At 38.6% G+C, this 13,555-nt stretch overlaps 1 protein-coding gene across 1 annotated transcript in view; it reads right to left on the reverse strand.

Annotated features, from left to right (window-relative positions):
* Window positions 1-13,555, reverse strand: part of LOC115218748 (protocadherin beta-15-like) — a 139,811-nt gene continuing 126,256 nt past the window's right edge. The window contains exon 3 of the mRNA XM_029788658.2: window positions 1-748. Within this exon, the coding sequence (XP_029644518.1) occupies window positions 686-748 (63 nt within the window). The 3' untranslated portion in view covers window positions 1-685. The remainder of the gene's footprint in view (window positions 749-13,555) is intronic.

A 13,555-nucleotide genomic window follows, 5' to 3' on the forward strand; every position in this document is an offset into this window, starting at 1 on the left:
AAACACACACACACAGCACATGCAACACACACATATGCACACATATACATATATATGCATACATGTATACATTTATACTTACATACATATATACATACACCTTTTTTTGAACAAAATGAGTCCCTTAATATAATATTTGGAATCTTTCATTATATATTTTTTTCATGATTTTTTTAAAGTGTTTAGTTATTTTAATGAAGTGGTAAAATTTGATACAATTTATGGCATTATGAATAATTTAAATAAATTGGAATAGTTTTGAGAGCTAGTAAAAATATCTTTTTTTCCTTTTTTTTCCTCAGTTATCTGTGAATACCGTATTTGGTCAACTGTTGGGTTGCTAATATCGCATTTGTTTTATGAGAATTTCCGTGATATGTAACTTAACATTTATTGACTTCTTTAATAAACATTTCAAAATTGTTTGATATATTAGAGTTCCACAGCCAAGTGGGGGGGTTTGTATATTAATTTTTCTTTTTTTATTCTTTCTCACATAGAACAGAAAATGGTCTTGAGCAAAGAATTTGACAATTCTTCATAATCAGGAGTTCCAGGAGTTAAGCAGAACATATGGAATGGTTACAATAAATTGCATCTGTTATTCAACTTGTGACACTTCTGGAATTAATGTTTCTGTCAGGAATTGGTAGAGAGTTTTGGTACTATTTAATGGTGCCGTCAGTTATTTTTTGTAATGATGTCTTACCTGTACTTGAGTGTAAAGTGGGCTTGTAGGAGGTTGAACCTGGAAAATAAAACAAGAAAATATCAACATCATTGTTAACATTCTTATTACAGTTAATCCAAGGAAGTTGAATGGTAAATACTAACTCACGTCAAAAAATGATTGAAGGAAAGAAGTCTTTGACACTTTTGGTACCAACTTTTCTGGCTAATTCTTAGTTCTGCGATACAAGATTACTTATTTTAAACTATTCAGATTTAAACCTGATATAATTTTATGTAAGTATTTTACATTAAGTTTGTACTCCAAGCACCAGTTTAATAATGAAAAATATTAATCATTTCTCCATGTTTTCAATTATTTTCAACATTAATTGAAATACAGGCACATTAATGACTGCATAAGAAGCTTGCTTTGCAGCCATGAGGTTTGGGGTTCAGTTCTTCTGTGCAGCGTATCAGGTTTCTGCTATACCTGAGGTCAACAAATGCTTTGTGAGTGAAATTCTTTGATAGAAAGTTTGTGGAAGTCCATCATAGACATGTGTGTGTGTTTCCTTGCATTTGTGATTACTCCACCCACACTACTCGACAGCTGATGTTGGTTTGTTTAGATCCCCATAACATAGCAGTTTTTGGTAAAAGAGACTAATAGAATTGGTATTACTCTTTTACTTGTTTCAGTCATTTGACTGTGGCCATGCTGGAGCACCGCCTTTAATTGAGCAACTCGACCCCGGGACGTATTCTTTTGTAAGCCCAGTACTTATTCTATCGGTCTCTTTTTGCTGAACTGCTAAGTAACGGGGACATAAACACACCAGCATCGGTTGTCAAGCAATGCTAGAGGGACAAACACAGACACAGAAACACACACATGCATATATATATATACATATATACGACGGGCTTCTTTCAGTTTCCGTCTACCAAATCCACTCACAAGGCATTGGTCAGCCCGGGGCTATAGCAGAAGACACTTGCCCAAGATGCCATGCAGTGGGACTGAACCCGGAACCATGTGGTTGGTAAACAAGCAACTTACCACACAACCACTCCTGCGCCTATCAGACTGAAAAAAAAGTAAGTGCTGGGGTGGAGTTGATTGACTAAACCCTTCATGGGTTTAGTCTAATGGCTACAGTCTAATGAGTGAAATTAAAAGAGGATAAAAGGTTTTCTTTTGTTTGTAAAGTATGTGCATAAAATGTGAAGAAATTTTGTCTTCATGCGCACATACGTGTGTGTGTGTGTTACAACAAATAATAGAGATTAATAAATCCAGGCAGATATCTTGTAAGCTCTCAGTGTTAAGCAAACTCGATTCACTACATCAAACAATCAGATACCAATAGATCCGAGTAGAATTAGCATTCACAGTATTTCCTCTGGTGTGACAAGTAAATCCAAAGATTACATGGAAGAATTTGAAGAAATCCAGAGCATATAACAAGAATGAACAAGAATGGAGAATATCACATCTTTATTTGAGGATTACATCATATATGGCCAAAGACCGTTTCTCTTGTGTAAGCAGTTTTAGACAGAGTGAAAGGTACAAAATACAAATGGATCCATATTGGATTGATTGTTAAATTCAATATATCTCAAATCTATATGAACACAAAGCTTGAATTCAAAGTGAAGAGATAGAATGACTACAATACTTAAATGCAAGCAAAAAGTGGGTTAAGTATAAATATTATATGCTAAGAAAAGCCAGTTTAGTATTTTGGTACGCTAAAAGTAAAATTCAATCTGGTCTGGCAAAGTTTCTACAGCTGGATGCCCTTCCTAATACCAACCCCTCTAAGAGTGTAGTGGGTGCTTTTTACGTGCCACTGGCATATCAGATAGGCCTGGCAATGACCATGCTCATGCTCAAAAGGTGTTTTTACGTGCTACCTGCATGGGTGCCAGTCTGGCGGCACTGGCAATGACCATGCTCAAATGTTGTTTTTCATGTGCCACCAGCACGGAAACCAATCCATGGCCCTGGCAACGATTACATTCAGATGTGCTTTTAACATTCCACTGGCATGAGTGCCAATCAGGTGGTACTGTCATCGATATATATATATATATATATATATATATATAATCTTAGTAAATAGAGCTATATAAATAAAACTATTTACACACACAAACTACAGAACAGTAAAGTTAACCCACAGCACCATTTCTCCAAAGATTTCCTGACGAAAAGGGTCCTAACCCTGAAATAGTGAAATACATGGTAAAAAGTACAAGCCATTGCTTTGTATTATTTCTAACTTGAATTGTTTTAGCTTCATAAAAAAGTTTAAAACATTTATATACATACATACATGTATGTATGCATGAATGTATGTATGTATGTATGTATGGGAAGGCATAGCTATTGATCGTAGCAGGTGGAGAAGGATTGTGCATGAGGGGACAGCCACGTTTGAGAAATCTCGAGTTGCACATGAGAAAGTAAGGAGGGATGTCAGGAAGGGCATCGCTGTTACACTTCCAGAAGGGAAGGGTCTTCCTTTGATTCTGACATGCAATGTCTGTGCAAGACCCTGCCTCAGTAAAGCTGGACTCATGAGTCATCTTCGTAGTCATAAAACGAGACAGATGAGTGACAACCTGGCCACTGGTGGTGGTGTAACACACCATACTAATCATATCTGTCGGGCATGTGGAAGAGAGTGTAATTCGGCAGGACTTAAACGAAATGCAAAGGTACATGAAGCCCAGTTACAACTACAGCTGGCTATTACCAGTAAAGGTTTTAGTTGCCAATTCTGTACAAGACATTGTGGATCTTTAGCTGGACTAAAAAGTCACATTCGATCACAGCACCAGTAACAGTAAAGCATCGTGCAATGGCCATACTCGAGAAAGGGGGAGGCAGCCATGATAAAAAGAAAATGCTTGTGTGCATGCATGTATGTATGTATGTATGTATGTATTATTTGTTTGTCCGTCTGTCTGTCTCTCTGTCTACATATATACACATGCAATATATATTTATGAAAGTAATTGTGTATTTATGTGTTATATATGCATTTATACATATATGTACACACACACACGTGTTTGTGTGTGTATTGTGGATGTTTGTGAAATGAATATCATTGTGCTATATAAATGAATGTCCTAGTTATCATAAAATTAACAGATACGCTATATCTATATCAATTCTAAATGAATAATTAGTGCTATTTCTTGTACAGCTATTAACAATATCCTTGTTATCTGTTTTATGAAATACATCAATATTGAGGAGATAAATCAATAGTATAAAACAAGTACTTTTATGAGAGGTATCTGTGTTTGTGAGTATGTGTGTGTGTATGTATATATACTTGCATATACATATATGAATATATGATTATGTACGTGAGTATATTTACCTATGTATTTATAAGTTTATATGTATATTCAAATACATTCACACACATACATATTTATAAGTAAATACATATTTATATGTAAATGTATGTGGGTTATATGACTATATGGATGTAAACACACACATGCATGCACGTGTATGTATATGCAAGTATTCGTTTTGGAGACAAAATCAGTATGATACTTATAACAAAAGATGGTGACAACTAAAGAAAGGAAATACCAGAGACCTATCCAACTTCTACAAATATAGGAGAATGGATGTAAAGTCATTGGTGATGTACAAGGACTACTAAATAGAAATAATAAATCATTGATAATGGCCACATTCATCATCATCATCGTTTAACGTCCGTTTTCCGCTCTAGCATGGGTTGGACGGTTCGACCGGGGTCTGGGAAGCCAGGGGCTGCTCCAGGCTCCAGTCTGATCTGGCAGAGTTTCTATGGCTGGATGCCCTTCCTAACGCCAACCACTCCGCGAGTGTAGTGGGTGCTTTTTACGTGCCACCTGCACAGGTGCCAGGGGGGGTCCGGCATCGGCCACGATCGGTTGGAGCTTTTAACGTGCCAGCGGCACGGAAGCCAGCCAAGGCGGCGCTGGCAACGTTCAGATGGTGCTTTTTATGTGCCACCGGCACAGGCATCACAACTACTATTTCCATTGATATTTATTTCGACGTTCATGTTCATGTACTTGACTCAACCTCTTCAATAAAATGTTCTCATATTGGCGGTTTTATAAAAGTGGTTTCTAAGACAGAGAGAAGGCCATAGATTTGGTGTCAATTAAATTGATTCCAGTTCTTAAACGAACCCGTGGAAATGAAAGTGAAAGTCAACCTCAGATGAATTTGAACTCAGAATATACATTGACCTAACTAAATGCAAACCTTCAGTTTGTCTTGTTTCTACTGTAAAAAAAAATTTACTCAATAGGTCTTATAGGAGTTATCTCATTTGCTTCTTATAATTAGATTTTTTTGTCTAATTACTTGGTCTATCCCAGTTGATTAAAAGTTTTCAACTCACTATGTCTTACATTTTAAAATCCTTCTATAATCTCCCTATAGTATTACTAATGGCCACATTAATATAACAAAATTCAGTGAACTCTCTACTAATTTATTATCATAATTTTAGCATTCACTTTTCCATGCATGGGGCAGACAAATTTGTTGTGGGACATTTTTTGCAGTTTGACTTATACCCGTTTTCAACCTAAGTAATATTTTCTTTAGTCCTTTACACATAAATGGCCTCACGTGTCACAATGCCCTTCGCTAATCAAAACACATACTAAGTGAAGTCTGGACCTACTAGTTTGTACTGGCATCAAGTTGTATAAACTGTAATAATGAAATCAAACCAAATAGGCGCAGGAGTGGCTTGCTAACCAACCACATGGTTCCGGGTTCAGTCCCACTGTGTGGAATCTTGGCCAAGTGTCTTCTGCTATAGCCTCGGGCCGAACAAAGCCTTGTGAGTGGATTTGGTAGACGGAAACTGAAAGAAGCCTGTCATATATATGTATATATATGTATGTGTGTGTATATGTTTGTGTGTCTGTGTTTGTCCCTCTAGCATTGCTTGACAACTGATGCTGGTGTGTTTACGTCCCCATCACTTAGCGGTTCGGCAAAAGAGACCGATTGAATAAGTACTGGGCTTACAACGAATAAGTCCCGGGCTTGACTAAAGGCGGTGCTCCAGCATGGCCGCAGTCAAATGACTGAAACAAGTAAAAGAGTAAAAGAGTAAAGAGTAAATAAGATAAATAAAAATCAATGTAAACAACAATAAAACAATTAATTTTTGTTACTCAGAACATTTTATTAAACTACACATACACACGAGCACATGCACACATGCATACACACACACACACATACACACACACACACACATACATACACAAACTTATTTCAATTCCCATCTATGAAATCCATTCGCAAAGCTTTGTTTGACCCAGGGCTATAGAAGAAGATAACATCAAGGTGCCATGCAGTGGGACTGAAATCAAAACCACGTGGTTGAAATGCAAACTTTTTAGCCATATAGTCACACCTGTGCCTTACTATGCCTTGCTACACCCGCATCTTGCCACACCTGTGTTTCCAACCCATGCAAGGAGGGAAAAGTGAATCGATGTTAAAATGATAATAATGATGATGATAATAGAATATATGTATCTGTATGTAACGAGTGCTGTTCATTATGCATTTTATAATATACAGTATACTTATGTATTCCATAGAACAACAAAATGAATTCATCATCATCATCATCATCATCATCGTTTAACGTCCGTTTTCCGCACTAGCACGGGTTGGACGGTTCGACCGGGTCTGGGAAGCCAGGGGCTGCTCCAGGCTCCAGTCTGATCTGGCAGAGTTTCTACGGCTGGATGCCCTTCCTAACACCAACCACTCCATGAGTGTAGTGGGTGCTTTTTACGTGCCACCTGCACAGGTGCCAGGGGGGTTCCGGCATCGGCCACGATCGGTTGGAGCTTTTAACGTGCCAGCAGCACGAAAGCCAGCCAAGGCGGCGCTGGCAACGGCCACGTTCGGATGGTGCTTTTTATGTGCCACCGGCACAGAGGCCAGTCGGGGCGGTGCTGGCATCGGCTACGTTCGAATTGTAAATAAATTTTATCAGAAAGAGGAATAGTAATACTGGAAGATCAGGGAAGATATATAGAAGTCAGAAGAATATAAGAAAAGATTTCAAACAGAGAAACAAACAATTAATGGACTGAAAAATAGATTTAGAAAACGATTGATAGGTAGGATAAATTTTAAATGGAATGGAAAAAATGCAGAATAATTAGGCATTAACCCTTTTGTTACTGTATTTATTTTGAGATGCTCTGTATTTCTTTCAATCCCTTTAAATACGACAAAGAATTTAGTAAAATAACCTGGTTATCATTAAGCTAGTGTTAGGAACATAAATTGTGACTAAGGTTTGGTGGAAGATTTTTAATTCAAAACTTATGAAAACAAGACATTTTTACTACAGAGCCAGAGCCGGTTTCAGCCGGGTTGGCAATGAAAGGGTTAAAGAAAAAAAGTTATTCACTCTTGCTTCACAACAGCATTTTATAAATCTGACATAATGAAAACCTTTGTTAAATCTTTAGGTATGCTAATTAATGCTTCAATATGATACTTTTTGGTGCCAAAAAATTATTACCATAAAAAATCAATAATATTTCAAAATTGAATTTTTATACATTTTAAAAATGGAATGACAATCAGAATCACTTATTGATGATTTCCATCTCTCATCATGCTTTTGGCAAATTGCTTGTTATTGGCTCCAGTTCTTGAGGGGTTAATTTAATGTCTCATTAAATTGCGAGGAATAGTCTTTAAAAATGAAAATTTATAGCAACATTGTAATCATTTCAAGATTTTATTATGTGACAATTGATTGATATCTTTAACCTCTGAGATCTGTCAAGCATATTCTTGCACGTGACATAAAAAAGGTAGATATGTTGATGTGTATATGTACACACACACCACACACACATACACATGCACACATACATATACATATACGTGGCACTGAACACCTTTTTGATCTTCATGTGTCTAACACACGTGGACATGCCTACAAAGTCAGAAAACAACACAGCTCCCATGACTTTCAGAAACATTTTTTCACGCTCAGAGTTGCTGAAGCATGGAACAAACTGCCTGCGTCAGTTGTTGACTGCCATGACACTACATCCTTTAAGGCCCTCATGCTTTCCGAAATCCGCCGAAACTACACCTGATTATATATACACTTTAGATGAGTTGTAGTGCACCTGAGCACTGTACACAATGTTTTTGTTATTATTTTTTTTTATATATAAATGAGTGGGTGGTGAAAAGTTCTTGGTAAAAGAAAATACAGGAGGATCAGTAAATTATGATTTTATTGAACATACTCCCCTCTCAGATTCATTCACTTATTGCAGCAGTCCTTCAGTTTTTCTAAGCACTGTAAAAGGACATTCAGGTGGTACTGACGTTGACCACGTTCAGATGGTGCTTTTTACATACATGCCACCAGCATAGGAGCCAGTCAGGGGACACTAGCATCGATTATGTTCAGATGGTTCTTACACTAGATAGCTCTTTTCTTAGTATTGAGTACTCTTTTTTTTTTTGCCTTGTTCACAATCAAGTGTCCAGAAAGTGATTCACAACTTGGAGAGAAAACCTATACAACTTAGCACGAGTGTCCTAATAGTCATCAGCATCGGAATACAAAAAGCTGGAAGAGATACTCCGAAGTATCCAGTCCAGCTCTGGATCAGTTCCCATCTCTGAAGGATCAAAAAGTAAAGCTTACCTCAGTGTAATTTGAACTCAGAGTCAAAGTAAATAACAAATGGCATGCTGACTCTCTACATAGATAGGTACATGGGCGTTCGAGGGCCTTTGCGCTCGCGCGCCATGGCGCGCGCTGGGGGCTTGGTCGGCCCCTTGGGCTTGCGTTGTACTGCTTGTGCGTTGTGTGCGTGAGCGCGCTTCGTGTGTGTGGGCTTGCTTCGGATGTGCGCGTGCGTATGTATGCATACTTACCCACACACTCGCATGCATCCCTACCCACATACATACACGCACACCTACTCACACACACACATACACACACACACACATACCCGCGCACACACACACATACATACATACACACACATACCTACTTCAGACATACACACACACAGACATACACCCATACACTCACACTCACACGCATACACACACACACATACACACGCACACGTACACATACACACACACACACCTACATACATACATTACACTTGTATACACACACACTTACATTCATACACACACACACCTACACAGCCATACCCTCACTCAGACACACACATCTACCTACACACACACACAAACACACACAGACACACACCCATACATACATACATCTACACACACACGCCTACACACATACATACACACATACATAAACACACCCACATAGACATACACACACATACGCACACACACACATATACTTATACACATGCACACACACACACATACATACATACACCCATACACATACACACACACATACCTACATACTCCTATACGCACATACATACACACAGACATACACACATACACACTCACACAAACATACACACACACATACTTACACACACACTCACCTGCACGCGCACACACATGCATGACAAACACCCATACACTCACACTCACATACGCACACACCAACATAAACACGCACACGCACACACACACCTACACTCCCACACACATACACACGCACCTACATACACACACGCACGCATACACACGCACACACACGCATACACACATACATTACACACGTACACACACACCTACATACACATGCATACACACACACACACAAACATGCACGGACACACCCAGACATACATACATACACCTATATACACACGCCCACACACCTACATACACACACATATACACACGCCCACACACCTACATACACACACATACATACACACATACACGGACACACCCATACATACTTACATACATACACCTATACACACACGCCTACACACCTACATACACACACATGCATACACACACACACATGTACGCACATACACACACATATACGCACATACATATATACCCACACACATGCACACACACACACATACGCACATGCATGCATGCATGCACACGCGCACACCTACACGCATACACACACACATGTATGTATGTATGTATGTATGTATGCATGTATGTATGTATGTATGTATGTATGTATGTATGTATGCATGTATGTATGTATGCATGCATGCATGCACACGCGCACACCTACACGCATACACACACACATGTATGTATGTATGTATGTATGTATGTATGTATGTATGTATGTATGCATGTATGTATGTATTGTTTAGATGACAAGAACGCATACACACACACACACGCACGTACACATACATACATACACACCGCATACATACACCCATACACATACATGCATCCTACACACACATACATACACACTCACACATACATACACACACACACACTCACTCACACACCTGTATGTACGCGCACACACATGCACATACACACACTTCCCCCACCCACACGTACATACATGCACACTCATACACATACACACACACACACACACACACGGACATACATCTATGCACACACATATATACACACATACTCACATACATTCATCGGACACACTGCCACCCAGACATACACACAGACACACTCACACATCCACACACATACATACTTACGCGCATACTTGCAGGCACGTGCACACACGTGCTTGCGCCGGTTCGCGCACGCATACGCGCCGCATGCACCTCGCTCTTGGACCCGACGAGACCTCATGCGCGTTCCTGGGACCGTCGCTTGTCGTTGGGTTTTCCCACGCCCGTCTCCGCGGGACCACTCTTCCATCTTCCCCTCAGCTGGAGTCCTTTTTCCTTAACCCCCCCCTTTTTGTTACACACACGCGCACACATATACACACATTGCTTAAATATATACATTACTCTTACACACATTCAATCTACTCGCCATTAATACTACCACGACACTGGACACACACACACACTACTACTCAACACACGCTGGCACGCAACATACGCCCCCACCCCTTCCCCTCCCTCCCTTCCTCCTTCCTTCTTTTTCTTACTACTGACCTTTGTCTGCTATGCTGACCACTGTCTCGCCCTACCTCACACGCCTACACACAGACGCACACACTAACACATACATATATTTTTTGTTTTTTTTATCTCGCCTCACACACACACATACACACACGCACACGTACACACTCACACATACACACACATCTGTTGCGTTACCAACCTTGTCTCCACTCTTTTGCCTTTAAAAACCTACTTTGCTCTTGTTATCGTAAACTTCCGCCTTTCACCATGTGTAACTCGTAAACACCAGTCGTTTTTTTTCTCTATCCCTGTTGCCCGCTTTGGGATCTTTCTTTCCTCTCTCTTCCTTCTTTATGTTTCCGACGAAGAGCTCCGCTCGAAACGTCATACCCTCCTGCTTCCATTTCCTGAGCGCCTATTAATAATAATACTGTAATTGTTCCATTGTTGTTGTTTTTTTGTTTTCCCGTTTGGATTAAAATTACACACATATATACATACACACATATATACATACACACATACACACATACATGCATATATGCATATATATATATACATATATACACAATCTCACACACACATGCATGTATGTATATCCATGTACACACACACACACACACACATACACATATACACATGTATATATAACTGTATATATATATACACTCACGGAGTGGTTGGCGTTAGGAAGGGCACCCAGCTGTAGAAACACTGCCAGATCAGACTGGAGCCTAGTGCAGCCTTCTGGCTTCCCAGACCCCAGTTGAACCGTCCAACCCATGCTAGCATGGAAAGCGGACGTTAAACGATGATGATGATGATGATGATGATGTATATATTATATTCATATTTCAGTGCATATATATATATATATATATGTGTGTGTGTGTATTGAGAGGACTAAAGTGACCATGGACGCTGCCTTTCACTCTTGACTAGCTAATAAGAAAAAGTAATATAAAACTCAATAACTAAGGAAGATATTGGTGTTTGAGTGTTTACAGCAATTTTACTGCGAGCAGTTAAACACACAATGTGCTTAGATCAGCGTCTTCTGATGTATGGAAACTACTCTTTCAGGCTGCACATTGATGAATAAATGATTGTGTAAAATCTGCAATAATAGCTATGACAAAGCTAAGGGTGTTGATCATGATAATACTATGATAAATCTACATGTTTGTATTTGCACTGGTGTAAATACAAATAGGAAAAGTAAATAAGACTACCGTTGAAAGAAGTCCTTAGATATATCCTAACAAATAGAAAATTAATAGTAGATTTGTCAAAATTATACTGCCAACGATGTATAAAATGATGTATAGACCATTTGAAAGCTAACGCAATTTTCTTACCGAAATCAAAATAATAGCTTTAGCAAACATATTTAAAGACATTAGCATTACTTGGATTGTGTTGCAGTAATGTAAATATATGATATTATTGATATGGTATTGAAAGTTGAATGGTAAATTCTTTTATGACAGTGCAGCAATCAACAGAATGACATTTATCAAACTTAAGAAGAAACCAAATAGTTAGAATATCAGCCTCAAAGCTATAGTTCGAACCATATCATAAAAATTCTATTGTCTCATTCTTCTTTTAGTCTACGTGGCTTCAAATAAGTCGATCCTTGTTTAATATAGACACAGGCATACAACTACTAGATGTGGGTTCAGTCCCACTGCACAGCATCTTGGGAAAATGTCTTCTGTTGAGAAATGCTATGTAAGTGAATTTGGTAGAGGGAAACTATGTTAAAACCTACTGTGTGCATGTGTGTGAGTGTTTGTTTTTGTCTGTCACTGCTTAACAACTGGTATAAGATTATGTACAGGAGTGGCTGTGTGGTAAGTAGCTTGCTAACCAACCACATGGTTCTGGGTTCAGTCCCACTGCATGGCACCTTGGGCAAGTGTCTTCTGCTATAGCCTCGGGCTGACCAATGCCTTGTGAGTGGATTTGGTAGACGGAAACTGAAAGAACCCTGTCGTATATATATATATGTATGTGTGTGTGTTTGTGTGTGTGTGTTTGTCCCCCTAGCATTGCTTGACAACCGATGCTGGTGTGTTTATGTCCCTGTCACTTAGCGGTTCGGCAAAAGAGACCGATAGAATAAGTACTGGGCTTACAAAGAATAAATACCGGCGTCGATTTGCTCGACTAAAGGCGGTGCTCCAGCATGGCTGCAGTCAAATGACTGAAACAAGTAAAAGAGTAAAAAAGAGTAAAGAGTATCCCCATATATTAATGATTCAGCAACAAAAAATAAACAAAACAAAGACTAATAACATAAGTATTAGAATCGATTTGATTCACTTGAAAAGAAGAAAAAAAACCATGAATGAAACAAATATAAAGGTAGTCACTTCAAAAATGCATTTCCAATATAAACTCTCAAAATACAAAAATTAGATAAAAAATCTAAGAAGCATGAACAAGTGTTATTGTTGTTTAACACTGGGCCTGTCCTAAATGAGTAGATATTTGATCACATGCCTCCACCCTCTGATCATCCCTTAGTTTATCAAGATTACCTTTTAGGTTTTTAAAAAAATTTTTTTTATTTTATTCAGGCAGTAAAGTGTAATGTGAAAGATATTTGTCTGGTATTACTTGCTGATCAAATAAGGTCTGGGAAAATTTTGTGTAGAAAACAGTTAAGTAACATGATACTGAAACAGAGCAATAAACAATTTAATAATTTTAATAATAATAATAAAAACATTGTGTACAGTGCTCAGGTGCACTACAACTCATCTAAAGTGTATATATAATC

Source organism: Octopus sinensis, linkage group LG14, assembly GCF_006345805.1.
Source record: "Octopus sinensis linkage group LG14, ASM634580v1, whole genome shotgun sequence".
Classification (NCBI taxonomy): Eukaryota; Metazoa; Mollusca; class Cephalopoda; order Octopoda; family Octopodidae; genus Octopus; species Octopus sinensis.